We start from the raw sequence: 24,296 nt of genomic DNA on the forward strand, positions 1-24,296 counted from the left end.
AACTAAGTGAGAGAGAGAGAGAAGAATGGAGGTGGAGGGGTGTGGAGAGAACAGCGAAGACAGGGAAAGGGATTAAAAGATGAGGATTGATATGGTGATGGAGGTTGTAAAAAAAAAAGATTACAATTTTTAAAAATGAGATGATTCAATCTGTGGATACCGGGACAAAGATGAATAATTATTTCAAACCAATTTACCACAACACCATCAAATGCATGATAGTCTGCAATTGAGGATTTTCTTCTTCTTTTTTTTCCCACTGGAGAAAAACAAAAGTAACGAGACTCTAATACTTTGGGCACTACTGCCCTCATGTGGACAGTTTAAGTACTGTTTGATCCTGACATGTTATTTTCTCAACTGGTGTGTTTGATTCTTTTAGGTCTGTATAAATGAATGATTTTGTCTGAATTTTTTTAAATTTATTATTATCTCCTTTTTAATTTTCAACGGTTGTCCTTTTGGACCTCACAGCCCAGGTGAATAGGACAAAAAAAAGAACAAATATATATGCATCTCCATGAAACCTACCCAGTTGATTACTCACATAAGGTTTTCCTCTGTATATGTTTGAGTTTGCAAATCAAACATTATCTCATATGTTCTAATGTGCATACATTTGTATATTTGCATCTATATCATTGGCTGAAGCCAGGTGCAAAACATATTGTTTCATTTTGTTGACATATTAGAATAAATTGTATTCTAGTGATACAGAGATTGGATGCACCTTTGTTCTCCATCTTTTCAGGAATATAACGTTGTATAAATCCATTGATGAATGACATATGAAAAACCCCTCACTGCAAACACCTTAAAGCCATAGACAGGATCACAATAGGAACGTTTGGTATGTGCGAGTGCTACTGAAGAGGAGATCATGTAATGTAATAATGTAATGTAATCTATGGCTCCAAGTATGAGAAACAAAAACACTTGTTAAGGAAATAGTCCCTTAAGGATATGCAATACAAAATTCCATACATTTTAAAAAGACACGAGGTGAACGAGGTAAAAAAAAAATTAAAAAGCCAGTAGATATCAACAATGACACTGTTGATTACTTACAATAAAAAAAAAGTGTTTACATTTATAACAGGCTTTATCTGAGGGTATTGGTCAACGCCACAGATGCAACTTATATAGTGTTTTGGGTGTTTTCTCTCCACCAGTCGACCATAGCAAATGCAGAATTCAGTTTTCTGTTCACGGGGTGTAGCTGTAGGAGTTCTGGATGACGTAGTCGGTGATGAAAGGGAACCAGTCTTTGCTCAGAGTCACAATGTGGATGAACCAAGGGTAGAAGAGCTCCGGCTGCCTCGTGGCCCCCGTGATGATGATGTTCAGGGCGGCGGCGGCGGCGGGGTACGCCGGTACGTTGGTGAAGTCCCTGCAAGGATACAGAAAAGCACCGCCGTAACGTGGTGACGTGCTTGCCGAATAAGCATCGGGACTTGACTGACCTGACTTTATCCATCGCCGCGTCGGTATCAATGAGCCCCAGCGTGCATATGGAGATGGACACGTTGCTTTTCTTCATAACCAGCTCGTGGTGAAGAGCCCCGAAGAAACCGTTCAGGGCAAATTTCGTCGAGGTATACGGCACCGCGAAGGGACTGGGCATTTTACCTGTGGAGCACCAATGGCTATTAGAGGCGGCTATAAAACATATAAATTCGTGACATTCGCAGGTTTAATCCAGTGCATGAATAGAAATCAAGATTTTTTTTGTTGGGTTCGTCTGTATTTCATTGACATGTGTTGTGGTTATACTGAGCAGCTCATCTAAGGAAGCGCGGATTCTGAAGCTTCTGTACAGTCCAAGAGAAAAATCTAGTCTCTGCATGTGAGACACTGGAAACCCTGCAACGCAGGGCGCAGTTCATCGATATCGTCATGTTCATCCAGCATGAAGTCAAAATAGCATCTGACCCAATCTTTGGTGACATTCAGAAAACACAACTGCATACAACTTTGCTTATCCAACAACAAGCATCTAATCTACTACCCCCAACATAAAGTTAGCGGGAGAGATCTCTGCCGGCCTCTCGTTAAAAGCCTGAGGACGTCAAATCTCGACAAGCCACGCCCTCTTTTTGCGTGAGTGTTGTCATGCAATGGAGGACATGCAGTACGCGAAAGACCTGGATATGCCAGCGAATATGAGAGCAGTGATTCCAAAGCTTTTGTAGAGTCCGGAAACCCTCAAACGCAGGGCACAGTTCATTGACCTGGTCATATTCAGTCAAAATAGTGTCACACCCAATCTTTGGTGACATTCAGAAGACACAACTTCATACAGTGAGCACACATATCGACAGGATCAAATCAGACCCAGAGCCAAGATTCAAAGGAAGTAGCGTTGCAACTTCTGTGACCGCTGAAACCGAAGAGCGAAGGCTAAAGCGCGAAACAGGAAAGAAAACCAGATTGTTGTTTGTGTTGCTCTGGAGGTCACTCACTGGGGATGTGTCCAGGATTGGAAGAGATGACACACAGGGATAGGATTAACTTTCTTGGGGAAATAAATACCTGTTATGTGTTCCTGACTGATGTTGATGTTCTGTTTTACAAATAACATCCCTCTAAATTTCGAAAATTGTGTTTTTTTTCTTTTTCCTGGGGTCAAATTGACCCAGAACATAATCCATGTTTCTATTCTTGATAACAGAAATAGTTTTTCATTTAAAATGTAATAGATTTTTTTTTAAAGTACTAATAAAGAGTATAAATCCATTAAAACACCAAAAAGATATCTCTTTACAATATTAGATCAATCAGTGAGATTTTAATGCTGATCTGCATATTTTGCCATAGTCGTGAACATGTATTCTGGACGTATCGGGGAGGGGAGGGGGGGTATTTTTTATTATTTAAAGGGTTATTTAGGTAGTCAACAAACACATCTAAAGTACCTGACACTTAAACTTGGGAAACAATATCAATTCCAATAGTTTTCTGGAGGTTTAGTAATCGGAGGGTCAAGCTGAATGGAACCTGTTGTGGCCGCCTTGGCACTGGGCACATGGGCGAGGCCGACGATCGGCGCTTGACCTGCGAGGTGTGCAGCCTGAACCGTCCCAGTGTTCTTCACATCCACCAGGGAGGGGAAGAGGTCAACACGGACTCAAGCCACCCAAAGGAACCATCATTGAGCGGCGCTCATGTCTCTCTACATGCATGTGGTCATACAGGGGCCGGTAACAGTGGGGTTCTACCCATCGATACACCAATACAGGTGAAATCCAATAAGGGAGATTAAGTCATACAGGCATATGCTTTTCTAGATCCAGGCAGCACAGCGACATTTTGATGCTTAATCTGTATGGACGGAAAACCCAAATCCATTTAAGAGCCATGGGCTCAGGAGCAACCGTTTCCAGCTCCATGTTGACGGATTTGAAGATGTCAAGTCTCACCGGGAAAAGGTTCCCTGATTTGCCAGAGGCCTATACCCAGAAGAGGATGCGTGCACGCACTGATAACCTCATCAAAGAAGAGGATTTGGCAAAGTGGCCGTCGAGTTGTTGAAAAGGTACCAACGCCTCCAGAATGCCGGAGCCTTGGAGAGTAATCAACAGCCATGGAAACGGAGCGTACGCCATTAAGACCCTATCGGGCCGGGTTATTAATGGACCTCTTCAAAGATGCGGTGGTGAGCTTTGTGGGAGGGGCTCCCCCGCTGCTACTGTTAACAGGATTTCCATAAAAGATTCCAACATTGCTGCCGGTGACCCAGAGGTAAAAAGGAAACCAATGCGTCAAGAGGGTCCAGACATGACAGGGACTGGTGCGAACTAAGACGAGCACGCTGGACAGAAGCAACTTCTAACCCATAGGGGTTTTTCTTGCTGTTGTTTATTAATTTAATTATAGCATCATTGGCTCCATTATATAAATATGGGCCAAAATACGGGCCAAAATGTAGTTTCCTATACTTTCTTATATCTTTGAGGGTGAATTGGGACATTGAAAACACAGGGTGGCACAGTACCATTAAACGGCATATAGACAATTAATTTGTTTGTGGCAGAACACGCGTCCAGAACATGTCTCCCCGTTCGCCCCCTAGTGGCTAAAAATGTTAGGGCCTCTGCAAATAGTACGAAGACTCTACATTGTATATTGCACATTATACTGCATAGGTAGATGTTTCGCAGTTTGCTTTCATCACCGTGTGTCAATACGACGTGGCAGACGTACCCAGCAGCGATGAAACGATCACCAGCGCTCCGTTACTCTGCTCGAGGGAAGCCAACGCTCTCCAAGCCATCTGAGCGTAGCTGAAGAAGTTGACCTTTGGAAAGCACACACACACACACACACACACAAACACGAGGATCAGCGCATTCGGCCATTCGCTTTTTATGTTGCCGACAGACCGCCAGAAAGGCCGTGCTATACCTTCATCAGCCACCGGGTGTGCTCCACGTCTCCTTCCCACATGCTGAAGGGGCTCGGGCCGATGTGGTTGAGCACCAGGTAGTCCAACCCGCCGAGGTTCTCCACGGCAAAGTCCAACGCTCTGTCGGGCTCCGTCTCGCTGGCCATGTCTGCCGCGACGTAGAGAGCCTTCTGGGCGCCCAGACTCAGGCATTTCTCCACCACCTGCACACGGCGAGGAAAAATTGTAAATAGAAACAGAAAGATTCACAAATGCGCACAGAACAATTCACAAATATATTTGATTTACGAATGCACGCAGAAGGATTTACAAATAAACTAGATAAGCCACGCACGAATGAAGCGAATGAGGCTCATGATTGGTTGAAAATCAGGGCGACATCTGATTGGCTACAGATAGGTCTATGTTTTTTTTTTTTTAAATGACAAGTGCAGTGCGATAGACAAACAAATGCATACAAAAATCCACATAGAAATGCAGAAATTTATATTTGTGGTTTTTCTTTTACATTGATATAAATTCACGTTTATTTATGTGTGGAATGTATTTGTAAATCAAATACATTTGTGAATTGTTCTGGGCGCATTTGTGTGTCTCTTTGCAGTTATTGAGACTGATCTGACCCCGTAGAAGGGATCCGGTGCAGTTGCAGAGAAGAATATGAGGGAAATAAAAGAAGATGGCGTGTTAATAACAGAGACGCAGCACGATGCTGTGGGTCCAGACTGGGTCTCACGATGAGAACACAACGAGCAGCTCTCATTGGCTGATGCGGCGAGTTCTTTTCTTCACACTGACCTTCTGTAACACTTTCTCCCTCCGGGCTGTAATGACGATCTGGGCCCCGAATTTTGCGTAGTGATAGGCTATCTGTTCACCGATGCCCGCACTGGCCCCGGTCACCAAGACCCTCGCACCTCGGAGAGACTCTGAAGGAAAAATAAAACGCACACAAAAAAAAAAAAAAAGACGCTGTAAGCACAATTACGTGGATTGAAATGAATAAACATTTAAATTTGAGTGGCACAGCCAATGTGTTTTTCAGATATATGACATTAAATGTAATTTAGCTACATTCACACACCGTAGACACGGCTACAAGGAGCACTTCAGGGTTAAGTGTCTTGCTCAAGGTCACGTCAACTAGAGCGGGGGACCGGCTGACCTCTGACCCCCAGTCACCCTCCATATAAAACTATGTGGTGATTTCAAATAATGAAAGATTTGAAGGTGATTTGCCTTGTTATCCGACATCAGATCTGAAAAGCCGGCCGCCCTCGTTCTACCTCCATGGTTAGAACGAGAAGATTCAAGAGTCTGCAGCAAGTGGTGTATGGTTGTATTCCAGGTCCATTTATGGAAGAAGAAGAAGAAGAAGACGACGAAGAAGAACACAAAGAACATGAAGAAGAAGAAGCGGAGGAGGAGAAGAAAGAAGAACAACAACAACAAGAAGACGAGGGAAATGAAGGAGAAGAAGAAAAGGGAGAGTTTCCTTTAACCTCCAGGATAATGCACTGATCTCACTCACCCGCCCTGTTATGTAATCACGCCATAAACGTCTATACATCTAGACGAATCCTAATTGAAAGTGTCTTCATGGCGTTGGATTATCAGCCGTGGAAGTTCGACTCCGTGTCGCAACTGTTGAAGGCACACGGCCGCCATTGATGTCATTTTATGACCCGCGGACACTGGACCGTACACTGCCTCCTCGCAGCGCAGAGGAATGCTCGGTCACAAGCGGAACGCGTGTCGGATTATCACCAATTACTGGCGTTGAGTTCAAAGAAAAAAAGAGAAAACAAAACAAAACCATGCTCGGGAATAAATCAAAGCATGTACGACTTTTTTTTGGAGGTCAGCAGTTGAGAAACAGGAAGTCATTTGAATATCGAGCTTGTAAGTCATTTAAATACTTCCTATTTAAAAATAATACATTTTAATATATGGACTTTAACGCGTAACAGCTGCATCCAGTGCATTTCTTCTTTTTCTTTGTACAGCAAACCTTTAAACTAAGTCATGTTAACCTTATCGGTGGGGTTGAACTTTATATATATATAATATATATATATATTTATTTATATAAGTCTACGTTGTATCTCTTACCTGGATCGAAACGGGGCGCATTCCACTTGACAGCCAGGAACGCGACGCACGCAGCGCTTAGAAGGATTTTCGTGAACGTTCCCATTGTGTAAACTTGTTGGTCGAGTAGTATTTTTTTTTTGAAGCACAAATTCCATCTTCCACAGCTGCCTCGCGCGGAGAATACGATTACACTAACTGCACATATGTATCTGCACCGTGCGTTTCTCTTGGCGTGTGTGGGTGAAGGGAAGGGGGGGGGGGGCTGTATGGCAGCTGTATTGAACTTGAATGTGCACATAGCTATACTTTCGACATGGGTGTGGCCGGGCACTGCTTGTATACACCAATCGGAATGCTGTCTTGTAATCAGGTGTCATTTTAATACACGTTTTAATAAACGAGTCTATTTGTGTATAGTTGCGTTTCTTCACTTCCGTTATTGTATTAATGTAAACATTTCATGTTGGAAACTACTGCATTGTTTTTCTCTGCAGAACTTGTATTCTCAAATATGCTAAATGTTCGACCTCAACCCAGCTCGTAAAATACCGTTGGGGTCAATTTGACCCTATTTAATGTTGAATCACTCTAAATAAATGATTGACATCATTTGTGTTGCTTCATATTTTATGGCTTTTTTCACTGTGTAAAACATATAAGAAATATCAACATTTGACACACATTTTTTTTATTTTAAGGGCTATTTATTGGTCAATAAACATAAATAAATTACCTGACACTTAAACTTGGGAAACCATATTAATTCTAATAATTTGCTGGGGTCAAATTTACCACAAGGGTAAAAGATGTTAGCAAATTTGAAGGTACATTTATGTAAAGTATATTTATGTAAAACAAAACAAAAACGTAATTGAACAGAGTACTGGACCTTGTGTCCCACTTTCCACTACAAATGATTTTCAAACCTTAGGCTACTTGAAAAGTGTTGTCTAAATCCTAGTTCCTCCTCCAGACCTTACCAATTAACTTTAAGATAAGATAAGATAAGATATCAACTTTATTAACCTGGGAGGTAATTATTGTGCCAGAGTTTGAGCAGAGATTACAACAGAATAATGAGGGGAAACAATCAAAAACATACATGCACAATAGAGCCATACGTATTACGTATTATAGTGTGTAAGAGCCACAAGGACGAAGTCTGTAAATGACGTCATGACAGCAGCAGGTGAATGATAAAGAGCTGCATTAGGCACCAGGAAACAAAGTTGTTCTACCGTAAGATATATGAAAGTATACAGGATAGAGTTTATGTATTGCGTGTATATAGTTAATGTATCTTTGTTTACATCAAATAAAGACAAGAAGAAAGCAACGATACGATGTCACGTTATTTCGCGTAAGGAAACAGGAACTCGGTGTGTCTGCAGCTCGTATAATCGCCTTTCCTCTCTTAAACACACTTTCTTTGGTAATCCTCCCTAAATATGTAATTCCTTCATTAACCTATAATCTTACAAATATGCCATGTACGGGCTATTAACCTGTATGCATTCGAAGAATCCTCATATAAATGATTTTAGCCCTCCTCGATGCTTTTGGCAGCCTTCCTCCCGAAACCAAAATATTCCTGAAAACACAAGTTCTCAACTCAAATCCATATTCCTTGTTGATGTGGCTGATCTGCTTCTCAGACAGAAATAGTGAATTAAAATTGTTATTTAAAAAATCAATAAATAATTTTGTCGGACGTAGATTGTTAGAATTCTGATTTTAATCCAAAGAATAGAGGGAAACACAAAAAGGGCGAATCTGCGGATCTAAAATAACTTTCGCGTTCGCGTTTGAAAAGGACAACTTTATTAACACAACCTGTGCGCGCACAGTTGCCCTTCAGTCCAGCCTTCACGCGAGCGTTTCCTCGGCGTCTCCTGGAATAACAGCAACGTGACTGTCAAAGACAAATCACCCCGTTGTGCACCATGGCTGCGAAGATTTTGCCCGTTGTGAAGTTAGTATTTTAATTCCACCCGTAAATTCCCCCTGAAGCCATTGCTGTAGCTGCACTGTTAGCATGCGGGCTAACGATCCCTCTCGTTCCTGTCATCTTCTAACAAAGTGTTACATACTTGTCGCGATAACTATCTTACTTCACAACGACGTAGCTTATACATTGTATTCTGCCCATTTCAAACCAAGCTTATTCGTGCTCTTACTGTAATGTGAGTCAATGTTTTACAAGTGGCTAACGTCACTAGCTATCTGTCGCCGGAGCCTGAACGCATCTTTTCTCTCTGTTCCCCCGCAGACTGGCCACCAAGGTGACCGTTGGAGGAGGAGCTGTGTACGTCGCCTGGGACTCCGGGCTGCTGGGCAGCAGCGAGCAGGGCTCCGCCGCCCTGCAGAAGGCCCAGGCCGCCATCCCCCCCGCCGTAGAGGAGTGGATGAAGTACTTCGGCCTGGAGGTAACGCAGATACAAGAGTAACGCAGATACAAGAGCACTGCTAGAGTTATGATCCAGGACGGGGCGTTAGAAACTGGGTTCGTACGGTCATGGAAAACCTGGAAAAGTCATGGAATTTTAAAAATGGTCATTTCCAGGCCTGGAGAAGTCATGGAAAAAACTGAAATCATCAAAGTTTTGGAAAAGTCATGGAAATGTTGTTATATCCACATGTTCATTTACGCCGAGTTTGAAGTCATTCATATGGTTTTTTTTTAAAGAAAGACGCTCAAAAACGCACAACATTTTCTAAATTGTTCTTGTTCATACCGAGATGTCAGTTTGGTCGTGGAAATTTGGTTTAAAGTCATGGAAATCCATTGGTCAAAATGTGTAAGAACCCTGAATAAAGAACACACTTTTCACTAAAATAGTGTTTTACTTTTGACTATAAAAAAATCATAATTTTGCCCTGTTGCGTCGATCCCAAAATGCCAATAAACAGAGGATGTCTTTGTGTAACCCAAGTGATGTTATATTCTTTCTACAAAACACGGGGTATTTTTCTATTTCCCCCTGTGCCCCTATTTTTCTATTCCCCGTGTTTTCCCCACTGTTTGTTTGTTTATTAAGGATCCCCATTAGTCTACACCGTAGTGGAGACTATTCTTCCTGGGGTCCAGGCAAAAAAATATTACAATACAAATACATAAAATGCAATACAGCATGATCAATTATCACAAAAACACTTGGACTTTGAAAACATTTACATTAAAAGTAAAATAATAATACCTAAATACCTATGATAATAACCTAATCTACTATAATTTCCTTTCTGATTATTGCTGCATTAAGTTTCCTTTTGAAATCACATGTATTTCTTGTTAGTCACATATGAGGGGAGCACATGCCAGTATGCAATGGCTCTGTACATTACTGTTTTCTTAAGTGCATTGGTTCTGGGTGGGATGAATAAAGGAATATCGAATCTAATTTAATCTAATTCTGGAGTAACTGGCTGCCCTCCATCATCATTGCCGTTGGTAGGGATTAGCATACTATTATAGTTTAGCGAGTGAAGAAGTAATCAGACAAAATTATATATTCACATTTCCCTTCAATATCTCTCTGTATTGCATATAATGCTATATATATAAATAGATATAAAGCACTGCACTGTTTCAAACTAAAGGGTTCTCCTCCTCTCCTCAGACCCAGCTTCCAACCATACCTAAAGTTGAATTCTCCCCGGTTCAGGCGTGGAACTCTGGTAAGAACTGAATGAAAAGCTGGTTTCTTTCCCTTTTTTAGAAAATAAGAAAGGTCACTCATTTGATGTCAAGTTCTTATTTTGTGCCCGTTTAAAATTGTGGTCATGCACTTTACTTGTCCGATGCGGTGGTCTTGTTGGCATTTCGTCGAGACCGTAGTCAATGTTAGCGTCACGAACACGACTTAGAATTGGTTAAAACCTGAAATGTGTTTTCCATGCCTCCAAACTATTGATTTATTTGTAATTTCTTTCCAGGGGTGCGGCAGTCAATTTCATCTCTTTCGGAGGCTCCGACAAACGCAACTAAATACACAAATCGGGGTTTGCAGTACCTGAAGGACCTCACCAAGTGAACAGCAGCGCTCAGGACCACCTGACATTTACCAATCTGTTTGAGTTTTGCACTTCAGAAATGACATTCTTCAAAAGTTGTTGTCCCTCCCCAAGAAAGAAGAAAAACACCCCAACATGAAAGAAGAGTTGGACAAAAGGTTGTCTCTTGAAAGGCGCCTGGGGTTACATAAGTGATATTGATTGTGTTGTACATAATGCACGGAAGCTAAATTTATTTTGAAGAAAAAGTTCTTTAATTTTGTGTATACAACCACATTTAATTTTGCTCAGTCATGTCTAAAAAACAGTATTTGACTCCCTTTGATCTCAAACCACCCGTGAAGCGAGTGCCTGTTGTGTATATTTATATGCAGTTTATCACGTGTGACTGAATAATACATCCGACTTTAAAACACGCCCGGTTTTGAAGTTTGATTTCTTTAAGGCTAAAGTGGAAACAAGGTTAAATCGAGGCAGCGTGTCGAAAGAACAACACCAGGCAAATGTGCAAAACTCTTTATTACTCATGGCAGAATAACAATGACACAAATTGCCCGTTGATGCCGCGACAACTTCGGAACAGGAAGTGATTTGAACGCGACGACGACTCGTGTGCGGCCGTCTGTAACCCCGCTCTACACAACACGGAAGGAACCACACGGCACCACTAGTGTCAACCCCTTTTATTTGTTTGTTTTAAATGTGGGTTTAACAAACCGAACCGATTCTGCCACAGGTCACTTCTCCACTGTCAAAATAAAGATTTCACTTGATTATACAGTAACGTGATACCTACTGACCGACTGGTTCACCGAGGAACGCACTGGGCGAGAAAACCAGCGCTCGTGTTTGCAAAGACAAAGTTTATTACGGCTAGAACCAGAGCTACTTAGTCTCAACAAACTGGCTCGTCAGTTGATTACACCGGGTAAATATTAAGTCTATAATTTATGTAAATAAATGACCCTTTCACTAAAAGCTGGTGGTTTTAATGAGATATTCATATAAATGAGCGTAATCACAACAGGCAACATTACAATGCATTTTACACAAGTTGTACATATTAAATACTGTCATCTAAATGTATTGCAACAGTATTTTTTTTTTTTCCTTTTTTCTTCATGCGTGAAAATGTTTGCTCTTAAGGGGGGGAAACTATATATATAGGGTACCATAACCTAAACATGTAAACTTTATACAATAAAGTGCTCCCCACAAGATCAACAGTGAGCGTGTATACAACCAATGAAGATGTGTGTAATATTTAAAGTACATTTTCATACGGCATGAAGAGCAAAAACACGGCACTGAAATAAAGTACATGGTTCGCGAAACTTTCCTCGAGCTGTCAGCGTCGACCGCTTCTGAGCGGAAACCAAACACAGCAGCCTTCACGCGCGGGAGATACGCGCTATGTACAATATTGCAAAAGTGACAAGCCGGAAGGCACTTTTATGATATGTGTGGGATCAAATTTAAATGAGAATTTCGCAAACTTGCGTCTTCATCACCGGTGCAGAGGACCGGAGGCGATGCTAAATGTGGCGCGGGAGTACATTTCTACATTGGAGCGTCATTTATTATCTAAATAGCTTTTTGTAAATATTAGGTTTTTTTTTTTTTTTGCAATCTTTTCATTCATTCCATAAATGCGATACGGTTAGATAAATACAATACACAAATCTATCAGCCTGTTTAATTCAATAAACGCCTCAGTGGGGAGGTATCCATCCCAAACATCACGTGTCTATCAGGCTTACTGGCTCGTTGGATGATTCAAAGAAAAAAAAGGCATAAAAGAAAAAAATGGTTTTGAGCAGCTTTTCGAGTCATACTTTAATTAAGATAATACTTAAAAGGGACAAATCAGAGTATCTCAAGGACAGCGATACAAGTGCAGTCACAACTGCACTCCACAGCTGTCGGCCAGTGCAATCTCGGGACTGTCCAGACGTGACGGTATAAAGGAGAACAGCGACAATAAAACGATCCGATCCCCTCGAAATATAGCCAAGCATAGCGGTGCTACAGTTCTGCTGTGCATATGGAAAACAGATTGCACTTTTCTTCTGAACAATAAAGCGTCGTAACTATTCAACCCCGAACGGGGTTGTTTATTTTTTTGTGTCGTTGTTGTTGTTGAGGGGAAAAAAAAACGGATCGGAACGGCGGGTGGAACAGAAGCAGATGGAGGGAGGCTGGAGAGTGTCTACCATCTCTAGGTGGTTTTCACCAGGTCATAGACATGGATATGAAAGTCATCGTCATATTTGATGTAGTAGACGGAGGGCTTGGCCGGCACCTGGTAGATGACCAGGCCCGTTCTCTTCACGCCCTTGTCGGTAACATACTCCACCTGTTTCCCCACCAGGCTCTCCGTCTCTTCTCCCGGCTTCCTGTCGGCGGGTAACAGGTGTTTGTTTTCTGAGGAGTGAAACGTCACACGGTCACACGGAAGACAAGAGTGAGATTGAAATGTTCTCGCGTGTGACTCGTATCTGAAAAAAGTGGGTTTACAATTATAATGCTGTCCGGTTCGGTTTCCGCGCAAAACATGGACGAAAAAGTATTGAAAGCAAAAGGTTATGCGTCGTTCTTTAAAATGATCCATCTGATCATTACTCTATTGCGAAATGTGTTTCCTCTCTCTGTTTTTTTCCTCAATATCACCATTACGTCAAAACATTTACAGACCTAGTCATAAAAAAAACACTCTATAATTATCAAGACTTTCCAGAAAAGTAATAATCCTGTGTATCTATCTATATATATATTAAAATACATTTAAATATCTATATATAGAGATATATAAATATCTAATATATATTTTGATTTATCTAAATAAATGTATTTAAAAATAAATGTATTTATACATATATATAAATACATGTATTTAAATATATACATATATATAAATGTTTATATATATATATAGATGTGTGTGTATATATATATATTTATATATATACACATTTTAATATATATAAATAAATACATTTATTTAAATATATATATTTTAACATATATAAATAAATGTATTTATTTATATATATTAAAATGTATATATATATATAATATATATATATTTATTTTTCCTCATGTGTTAGTCAAGCTTGTAATCTGCCAACTAAAAATGATGACAGACACAAAGCTTCAACAGGCTGAAATGACAACACAAGTTTGTACATGCCTCGGTATCTTGCATCATGCTTCATTATCCTGACGTTACCCTAAGAAGTCCCACTATCTGAATTCCAACTTGATTAAGTGTCCCTGAGGACGTGCGCCAAAGTCAATAGAACATCCTCAAATTAGATGCAGCAGTTTGTGGATGTTTAAACATAAACATTACCTCTGGAGCAGCTCCAGAAAAAGCGGTTTGGTGAAAACACTGAATACAGTCTCGACTTTCATCCTTAAACATCTCGACCATAAATATCAAATACCTCCTAGAAAACAACGCCTTTGCTTTAACGCCGAGCCCTCACTTTTTGTGAGACTTAAACTCTTGACAGTGTGACATCAAGAGTATCTGTGCTCGCTTTTAAAATATGTAGTTTGCTTCTAGGATTCAAACCCTTTGGCGTAGTGGTGATGCTCCATGACTGCTGGAGGACTCACATGGTGTCCATGTCAGAGAAGATTTAACGTGTCTCCGAAGCGGAAAAAAATAAACAATTTTTCAAATGTCACATCGCAAATCTTAATGTCATCTTTGATGCTTCGGGGCAAAAGTATTCAATAACTCTTTATGAGCCATCAATCCCTCTTTGTCACACACACACATCACAAGTACCTGCTTCAGGCAGAATCCGGAGGTCTCCGTCAGCGTAGTCGTCCCACAGCTGGTACATATATAGTACGGGGTCCTTTTCATAAGTGATATAATACCAGTTGGTCATGATCGGCGCTCTGGAGGACCATTCCTCGCCACTCGTTCTTCTCGCCATCCTCCTTTTGAACAGATGCTCCACGGCTTTGCCCACCTCCTCCGCCCGGAGTTTCTTGTTTAATCTTGTTGTTCACTGCGGACACACGGGCGCAAAAAGGATGCAAATACGCAACGTGGACGTGAGCAACGGGGCTATTTATTCGTTAGCGTCGCGGCGGATTAAAAAGAGCGGCTCGGCAAACTCACCGACTTTCTCCGACACAGCGTGCAGGCCCGACACCGCCGCCCTTGAACAGCTCGATGCGCAGTCGAAGCCGTCGTACTTCACCATGAAGAGCGACGGGTTGACGCTGAGCCGGTCCAGCACCGTTCCCTTCCACTTGCTCTGGTTCCCCTTCTCGCGCCAGTTGTGCTGAATGCGGACTCCCAGAATGCTGTTGGGGTCCGGGGCCAACGTGTCGCTCAGCTCGCCGCTACTCCGCTTTCTGGGAACGCAAATGTGAATAAAGCTAAATCATATACGCGTTGTTTCGTTATGACACGCGTGTGCGACATTATAGTTGTCGTTCATCGCGTGATGCCACGCGCGCGCGGTAGCTTTCTTTCCACATACCTGCCCCTTTTCTTGGACATGCCTCCAGAGAGTCAAAGGCTCCTGGTTACGAGAGAGAGAGAGAGAGAGAGAGAGACAGGGCAAGGTTCAGTTATTGTGTGAGTGAGAAGCACAGCTGCCAAACTTCACACAGCATTCTGCTGGGAGGCTGGCCTCTCTGCAGAGACCCGAGACTGACACCTCCGACAGCCAATAGATCAGCCCGATGGAACAACTTCCTGGTTATTGACTGTAACTACACAGCCATGGAGGTCACTAATGTGTAACGTGCACAGTCTCGTTTTTTTGTTTGTCATATGGCCTCAATGAAAATTGTTAGTAATTTTTTTACGCCAGAAATAAAAACAATTTTTTTATGGCTGACACAACTTCCAGAGAACACGTCAGCCATTTCACTGATGAATGTATAGTATGTGACGGTAGCCGGGTGCATTCCAGTGGATACAACTTATACATTAGCAACATGTATCACATATGAAGAGGGGCCAGCCCGATAAGCTGCGCGTTGAGGCATGCAGTCATAGCACCTGTGCTGGACTAAACCCAACACACCTACACCTCTCACTGTGGGTTATCAATGCCACTCTGTGTGTCCTAGCTTCCACCTCAATGCAGATGTTACTGTACGAGAAGTGGAGGCGGCTAGCTGGAGCTACACGCGCTCTTCGGTCTGTGTTCCCCCCCCCCTCCTCCGCCGACAGGTAACACAACACCGGCAACAACTGGGCGTTCACAGCCTCGGACGACGTCTTCGTTACCTTTACGCAGATGTCATGTCAGTATTGTTCAGTTCGCCTCGGCAGAGAAACGCTGCCACACGCCAAAACCCGCCTGCGTAAATCTCGCGAAACCTGTGGAAAATGGGGAGATGCGGAGACGAGACTCTAGTTCCCGGCGAGCCCTCGGTCACGGCGACCGCGCTGACGGACGCGAACGAGCGCGCGGTGCACGCTGGGAGATTGAGTTTTATTTGGGGGTGGGAAAAAATCGTGGGACTTTTTAACTACCGAAGTTACGCAGGTGATGCAGACAGCGCCGCATGCTGCGTTCGAGTGTTTTCGGAAATAGCGTAATTGCGGTGTGAGTGACATGCAAAGCGTCCACAACGCGACCGCCGAGCGCGCGACAGGCGAAGTGAGGCCGGGATTTTTTTCTTCTTTCTGTGACGGCAGAGTTTCCTTGAATTTGACTTAAAGGGGCAGACGGCGCAACATCTGCGTTGAAGCAACATTAGCAATAAATTAAACGTTCTTCTGATTATGTTTCCAAGTTCACTCTTTTCTTTTTCTGCATCTTCATTTTCAGAAAATCAGAACAGAGCTCGCGACACATTTCGTCCTCTTCACACACCACTGCGGCAGAGAAAATGACATATCTTTAATACAATTATGTGAAGTATTTTGGATCTATTTGCAACCTTAAACGCGAGGATGCACACACTCTATATGTGCATGACTCAAACCTGCAGGTAGTTTCAAAAGGTGCTCTTCACATCGTATCTGAATGCATGTCACTATCGAGGGTGTCATACATGCACGTGGGCAGAGCATTAAGGGTTAGTAAGTATGTGCAAATATGTTTTACAGCAAGATATTCATACTTTGTCCCAAATAAAATCTTTTAAAGAAAACATAATGTGCTGAAAGCACATAACCTCAATGCACCACTATCACCTGAGCCAATATATTGATCAATACATATTGGAGGAGACAACAAGGATAAGCAAAATATCTTTATATGAAAAAAAGGTAAGAGCAGTGCGGATTCCGTTAGGCTGCAGTTTGTTATAACCGAGGAATACGGTAGTACAGGAATAAATTGGCACTCGCTGATGACGTCATTGTCTCTCAAGGCGCGCAGCCGCAGGAGGAAGAGCCGAAGTAGTTTTTTTAACGTGTTACTTGTTTATTTACTTTGGGGTTTTATTTGAGTTTTTGCAGCTTAGTGTATTAATACACGCACCATACATACACACACACACACACACAAGCTAAAATATTGTTGAGCATTTATCTAACTGACTTCTATTTCTATGGTTTCATGGGCTTTAGGAAGGAAGCCACACAAGTATACCACGTTATAAATGACACTATAATTAAAGATTAATTATAAATGTGCATGCTGCTCACGAGACGGACTCCACTCAGTGCTTGCTCAGCTGTCCATGTCAGAGAAGATTTAACGTGTCTCCGAAGCGGAAAAAAATAAACAATTTTTCAAATGTCACATCGCAAATCTTAATGTCATCTTTGATGCTTCGGGGCAAAAGTATTCAATAACTCTTTATGAGCCATCAATCCCTCTTTGTCACACACACACATCACAAGTACCTGCTTCAGGCAGAATCCGGAGGTCTCCGTCAGCGTAGTCGTCCCACAGCTGGTACATATATAGTACGGGGTCCTTTTCATAAGTGATATAATACCAGTTGGTCATGATCGGCGCTCTGGAGAGGACCATTCCTCGCCACTCGTTCTTCTCGCCATCCTCCTTTTCGAACAGATGCTCCACGGCTTTGCCCACCAGCTCCTCCGCCCCGGGAGGTATCTTAATCTTGTTGTTCACTGCGGACACACGGGCGCAAAAAGGATGCAAATACGCAACGTGGACGTGAGCAACGGGGCTATTTATTCGTTAGCGTCGCGGCGGATTAAAAAGAGCGGCTCGGCAAACTCACCGACTTTCTCCGACAGCACGTGCAGGCCCGACACCCGCTCGTCCTTGAACAGCTCGATGCCGTAGACGCAGTCGAAGCCGTCGTACTTCACCATGAAGAGCGACGGGTTGACGCTGAGCCGGTCCAGCACCGTTCCCTTCCACTTGCTCTGGTTCCCCTTCTCGCGCCAGTTGTGCTGAATGCGGACTCCCAGAATGCTGTTGGGGTCCGGGGCCAACGTGTCGCTCAGCTCGCCGCTACTCCGCTTTCTGGGAACGCAAATGTGAATAAAGCTAAATCATATACGCGTTGTTTCGTTATGACACGCGCGTGCGACATTATAGTTGTCGTTCATCGCGTGATGCCACGCGCGCGCGGTAGCTTTCTTTCCACATACCTGCCCCTTTTCTTGGACATGCCTCCAGAGAGTCAAAGGCTCCTGGTTACGAGAGAGAGAGAGAGAGAGACAGGGCAAGGTTCAGTTATTGTGTGAGTGAGAAGCACAGCTGCCAAACTTCACACAGCATTCTGCTGGGAGGCTGGCCTCTCTGCAGAGACCCGAGACTGACACCTCCGACAGCCAATAGATCAGCCCGATGGAACAACTTCCTGGTTATTGACTGTAACTACACAGCCATGGAGGTCACTAGTGTGTAACGTGCACAGTCTCGTTTTTGTTGTTGTCATATGGCCTCAATGAAAATTATTATTTATTTTTTTACGCCAGAAATAAAAAATTAAAAAATATATGGCTGACACAACTTCCAGAGAACACGTCAGCCATTTCACTGATGAATGTATAGTATGTGACGGTAGCCGGGTGCATTCCAGTGGATACAACTTATACATTAGCAACATGTATCACATATGAAGAGGGGCCAGCCCGATAAGCTGCGCGTTGAGGCATGCAGTCATAGCACCTGTGCTGGACTAAACCCAACACACCTACACCTCTCACTGTGGGTTATCAATGCCACTCTGTGTGTCCTAGCTTCCACCTCAATGCAGATGTTACTGTACGAGAAGTGGAGGCGGCTAGCTGGAGCTACACGCGCTCTTCGGTCTGTGTCCCCCCCCCCCTCCGCCGACAGGTAACATAACACCAGCAACAACTGGGCGTTCACAGCCTCGGACGACGTCTTCGTTACCTTTACGCAGATGTCATGTCAGTATTGTTCAGTTCGCCTCGGCAGAGAAACGCTGCCACACGCCAAAACCCGCCTGCGTAAATCTCGCGAAACCTGTGGAAAATGGGGAGATGCGGAGACGAGACTCTAGTTCCCGGCGAGCCCTCGGTCACGGCGACCGCGCTGACGGACGCGAACGAGCGCGCGGTGCACGCTGGGAGATTGAGTTTTATTTGGGGGTGGGAAAAAATCGTGGGACTTTTTAACTACCGAAGTTACGCAGGTGATGCAGACAGGTCCGTGTACGTTTTGTTAGTTTGTTTTTTCGTTTCATTCCAAATACGGAATACGGAAATCACGTGGTTTTTTCGTTTTCCGTTTGAAAACCAAAAACGGAAAAACGGAATACCACCTCCGTATTTCGTTTCTGCTGTCTGAAACCAAAAACAACAGAACGGAAATGCTTAAAATGAAGTCAAAATAAAAGCCAGTGATACATATTCGTATTGACCTTAGAAGAATATTAATTAATCAATATAAAGAATAAAGAATTAAACGGGGATATTTTAACGATGCAAACACATAGCAGGGTAACGTTAGAAGAATATTAATTTGTCAATATAAAGAATAAAGAATTAAACCTGGATATGTTAGCGACAGTGGTGACGACGGGAAGTTTAATATTCATGTACACAGCAAGAATCACCTTCTCACTTCATCGTTGTATTGTTTGATGCAACACAGTTAATCAACATGTAATTAAATAACTATTTCACACTTTCATTAATTATTCAGAATGGTTAACTGAAGATATTGAAATGTGTGAAAGTAAGTTAGTCTGGGGGGGCGGGGAAAATATTTGTTTATCAAGAATCTGAAAATGTCTCTATTTTGCAAGGACAGAATCACAGAATCGAGAGAATCTGGCCAGAAATTAACAACCGAGTTGAAAGCTGCATTGGTCCAACTGGTGGATCAGGAGGAGCTGGACATGGAGGACCAGATGACTCGGTTCTGTGTGTCATCTTTGACATGCCAGTTGGCCCAGATCGGTGTTAACCGAACTGTGCAAGCATGGAATGCACACAGGATTCCTGGTATGTCTTCGGTTGGTCTTTCAAGCCTTTTTTAATGTGAATAATTATTTTCAAAATGTTTTACTCTTGAATGTTTCTTAAACATGTTTAATCAAATACTAGAAGGAGCATGTTGCAATACATGGCATGGTTGTGACAGCCACATTGAATTATTATTACAGGAGGGATACCAAATTACTTGGCCAGAGATGGATGCCCAAAGAAGCTGTCGACAGACCTTTTGCCAAATGCATCTGTGGCTGCAGACTGGTACGACCAGGAAGTGGGGTCACTGACACGAGTGTCAGACTTTGGCACCAACCCATTTCCAAGTTTACAGGACCAGGAAGCTGCAGTGAGGAATTTGCTCTGCAGTGCCCTGATACAAGTGTCCTGCTGGACAATGCAGTGAATAATCTGCCACAACCGTTCAAAGATGGACTCAAAGGCCTCATCGACATCTCAAGGAGAAATTGCCAACGCTGATGTTTTTGTGTGTCTAAGTTGTTATTGTCTGTGCTTTTAATTGGTTCAACTGACGGAATGTTTTTCTTTTCTTCAAATGTTGGGGGTCTAAAGGCAGAAATATTTTCTTTTTGAATTAACACTTCTGTTGTCTTCAAAGTCTGGCACGAATTTCATTTTTAATCTGTAATGGGAAAGTCTGGACCTGTAACACCAACTATTGATAGTGACACGGTGTGTTGACCCCCTGCCAGTGTGAGTAAGGCACTGGAAGATAGCTTGTTCAGTGACCTCTGACCTAGGTAACTAACGTACACCCCAAAATATACACACACAAGACGGTTGCAGCCGGTTTAGGGCGGTGAAGCCATGATAACTTCATACATTAGCCACCATTGTATCACTTGTTTCAGGCTCATAAATCGGTCTCCCCGACAGCCGGATATCACAGATTTGGACCCAGTGTGAAGATTTCCCACTGGAGGAGGACACCTATGTGGTTGGGAACCTCGCTTGTTTATGAAGGGCAGCTTAAGGACCCTGACACCCTCAGTTTGGATGTCAATCTGACACCTATTGCTTTACTAAGAACACAGCTGATGTCTGAGCACTACAATCAAACAGCAGGAACAAACATCAATGATAAACAATCTGAGCCAACCTCGTAAATCACATAATACTAAACACCATTTTGACCTGAGCTTGTAGCAGGTATAAAGCTTCAGTGAAGCTCAGTCAGGACGGTTCATACATCTGACATTCACTTTTCATTTGGAACAGCTCTTGGAAGGCAAAACTTTGATGATGTAAATCATGCGAGCAGATTGACTGCAGATGGAAGAATCAGAGGAATTGAGATCCAGCAATACAATTCAAATACAAGAATGTAATCCTAATGCAATGCTACCACTAATTCTGAAGGCTCCCTCTTTTAGGGGAGTAGTTAACTTGTGCTTGACATAAATAATTAGAAAATACCAAAGATTGTCTTTCTTTACGAATCTAGAAGTGTGCAGATGTCATTGGATCAGATATAAGTACATGTGAGCTGCTGCTCTGAGCTAAACAAGGCCACGACCTGTTGCTCTGAGCTAAACCTGTTGCTATTAGCTAAACAAGGTCATGACTTGCTGCTCTGGAGAAATATTACATGTTAGGGGAAAAAAGAAGAGAAAAGGATATTATGGTTATCTAGTTTGGAGACCCTAACTAGTTAACCATAATACTCTCAAGTATTTGTTTGTAGCTTTCCGATCTTGGTATAAGGACTCATAAAGCCCCCCCACCAGAATCAGCTTTAAGTGTGTACAAATCCAATGAATATGGCTTATCTAAATCTATGTGAGACATGTTAGAGATGTGAGGAGCTGTGCTCTCCATGTTTCACTCTGATACAATAACTCATGTAGTCAGCTCCTCAAAACATGTTCACACACAACACAGAGCTCCATCCTTCTGGAGACCAAAGTACGACATGATGATGATGTGATGTAGTCAGAGGAGTAAAGACACTGACAGCAGAGTCACAACAGAACAGGTTACATGTTTATGATGAGTTAGTTTATTTCGATCAGCAAAATATACAACAATCATAATTCAACAAAAGAAGAAAGTGGCTGACCGAAAGGGTCGAGGCTGAAGCTAACGAGCTTATAAGTGCCCTAACCTATGATTTCTCGAAAAAACTTATTTCAAAGAATCATATATATATATACACACATACATACGTATACATATACATACATATACACACACATATATACATATAAACACACACTCTATACATACACACATGCATATAAACATAAAACGAAAAACAAAACAAAAAACTTGTCCCCATTAACCGTTGATGTAATGATGATGTAGTAATGAAGGTTACAGGTGAAGCACAGGTAGTGCTGTGACTGGGTGCTAACTGAACGCTGCTTAATAAGAAAAACTCAACTGTCTCTTTATTTTTCAATTGTCAATATGTATTGCCTCGTGGTCATCATATCCTCACTCTTCCATGTGGGAATGTTTAGTTCCAAAATGACCCAAATAAAACAAGTAAATACATGATGTATACAACTATGCTGGAAATTAACCATGAACATAAATATCAGAGGAAATAAACGGCATTAAATACATATGTATCAATAACAGGTATACTGCCATCTAGCGGTATAAAGGTGAACCGTTTACTCTGCGGTGGAAATATAGTCTCTGCACAGAAACATTACTTTGATTAATCTATATTAGGAACTGTGTTGCATCAAACAAGGCAACGATTAAGTGAGAAGGTGATTCTTGCTGTGTAGGCTACATGAATATTAAACTTCCCGTCGTCACCACTGTCGCTAACATATCCAGGTTTAATTATTTATTCTTTATATTGACAAATTAATATTCTTCTAACGTTACCCTGCTATGTGTTTGCATCGTTAAAATATCCCCGTTTAATTATTTATTCTTTATATTGATTAATTAATATTCTTCTAAGGTTAATACGAATATGTATCACTGGCTTTTATTTTGACTTAATTTTAAGCACTTCCGTTCTGTCGTTTTTGGTTTCAGACAGCAGAAACGAAATACGGAGGTGGTATTCCGTTTTTCCGTTTTTGGTTTTCAAACGGAAAACGAAAAAACCACGTGATTTCCGTATTCCGTATTTGGAATGAAACGAAAAAACAAACTAACAAAACGTACACGGACCCAGACAGCGCCGCATGCTGCGTTCGAGTGTTTTCGGAAATAGCGTAATTGCGGTGTGAGTGACATGCAAAGCGTCCACAACGCGACCGCCGAGCGCGCGACAGGCGAAGTGAGGCCGGGATTTTTTTCTTCGTTCTGTGACGGCAGAGTTTCCTTGAATTTGACTTAAAGGGGCAGACGGCGCAACATCTGCGTTGAAGCAACATTAGCAATAAATTAAACGTTCTTCTGATTATGTTTCCAAGTTCACTCTTTTCTTTTTCTGCATCTTCATTTTCAGAAAATCAGAACAGAGCTCGCGACACATTTCGTCCTCTTCACACACCACTGCGGCAGAGAAAATGACATATCTTTAATACAATTATGTGAAGTATTTTGGATCTATTTGCAACCTTAAACGCGAGGATGCACACACTCTATATGTGCATGACTCAAACCTGCAGGTACAGTTTCAAAAGGTGCTCTTCACATCGTATCTGAATGCATGTCACTATCGAGGGTGTCATACATGCACGTGGGCAGAGCATTAAGGGTTAGTAAGTATGTGCAAATATGTTTTACAGCAAGATATTCATACTTTGTCCCAAATAAAATCTTTTAAAGAAAACATAATGTGCTGAAAGCACATAACCTCAATGCACCACTATCACCTGAGCCAATATATTGATCAATACATATTGGAGGAGACAACAAGGATAAGAAACATATCTTTATATGAAAAAAAGGTAAGAGCAGTGCGGATTCCGTTAGGCTGCAGTTTGTTATAACCGAGGAATACGGTAGTACAGGAATAAATTGGCACTCGCTGATGACGTCATTGTCTCTCAGGGCGCGCAGGCGCAGGAGCAACAGCCGAAGTAGTTTTTTAAACTTGTTTATTTACTTTGGGGTTTTATTTTAGTTTTTGCAGCTTAGTGTATTAATACACGCATCACACACCTACACACACACACACACACACACACACACAAGCTAAAATATTGTTGAGCATTTATCTAACTGACTTCTATTTCTATGGTCTCATGGGCTTTAGGAAGGAAGCCACACAAGTATACCACGTTATAAATGACACTATAATTAAAGATTAATTATAAATGTGCATGCTGCTCACGAGACGGACTCCACTCAGTGCTTGCTCAGCTGTCCAGACACTTTTATTGTTTTTTAAAAATGCAACAGTTAAATTAATGCTGCAAGAATGACCGATAGCTACCAACCAAATATACAAACATGAACAAAACAGGACCGGTAAACTAAAAT

General features: G+C 42.1%; 3 protein-coding genes and 1 pseudogene across 4 annotated transcripts; 1 reads left to right on the forward strand and 3 right to left on the reverse strand.

The window, feature by feature from the left end:
• Window positions 1-964: 964 nt before the first annotated feature.
• On the reverse strand, window positions 965-6,732 carry hsd11b1la (hydroxysteroid (11-beta) dehydrogenase 1-like a). Of its 2 annotated transcripts, XM_056415059.1 has the most exons (6): window positions 6,518-6,732; window positions 5,204-5,334; window positions 4,405-4,608; window positions 4,204-4,297; window positions 1,464-1,629; window positions 1,112-1,390 (listed from the first exon to the last, which is right to left on the reverse strand). In XM_056415059.1, the coding sequence occupies exons 1-6, from the start codon at window positions 6,600-6,602 to the stop codon at window positions 1,207-1,209; spliced, it is 864 nt and encodes a 287-aa protein (XP_056271034.1). In that variant the 5' UTR covers window positions 6,603-6,732; the 3' UTR covers window positions 1,112-1,206. The 2 variants fall into 2 exon arrangements, with proteins under 2 accessions (XP_056271033.1, XP_056271034.1); XM_056415058.1 differs by having other exon boundaries at window positions 965-1,629.
• A 1,588-nt stretch (window positions 6,733-8,320) lies between these two features.
• micos13 (mitochondrial contact site and cristae organizing system subunit 13) lies at window positions 8,321-10,926 on the forward strand. The gene is made up of 4 exons (XM_056415064.1): window positions 8,321-8,471; window positions 8,769-8,925; window positions 10,117-10,174; window positions 10,433-10,926. Exons 1-4 carry the CDS (start codon window positions 8,443-8,445, stop codon window positions 10,528-10,530), a joined length of 342 nt encoding a protein of 113 aa, XP_056271039.1. The 5' UTR covers window positions 8,321-8,442; the 3' UTR covers window positions 10,531-10,926.
• Window positions 10,927-11,011: 85 nt separating this feature from the next.
• Window positions 11,012-16,081, reverse strand: LOC130194174 (spindlin-1-like; annotated as a pseudogene).
• Window positions 16,082-17,265: 1,184 nt separating this feature from the next.
• LOC130194172 (spindlin-1-like) lies at window positions 17,266-18,988 on the reverse strand. Its single transcript, XM_056415063.1, has 4 exons — window positions 18,820-18,988; window positions 18,069-18,110; window positions 17,693-17,940; window positions 17,266-17,579 (listed from the first exon to the last, which is right to left on the reverse strand). Exons 2-4 carry the CDS (start codon window positions 18,086-18,088, stop codon window positions 17,323-17,325), a joined length of 525 nt encoding a protein of 174 aa, XP_056271038.1. The 5' UTR covers window positions 18,089-18,110; window positions 18,820-18,988; the 3' UTR covers window positions 17,266-17,322.
• Window positions 18,989-24,296: the final 5,308 nt, after the last annotated feature.

Source organism: Pseudoliparis swirei, chromosome 5 (assembly GCF_029220125.1).
Source record: "Pseudoliparis swirei isolate HS2019 ecotype Mariana Trench chromosome 5, NWPU_hadal_v1, whole genome shotgun sequence".
Lineage (NCBI taxonomy): Eukaryota > Metazoa > Chordata > Actinopteri > Perciformes > Liparidae > Pseudoliparis > Pseudoliparis swirei.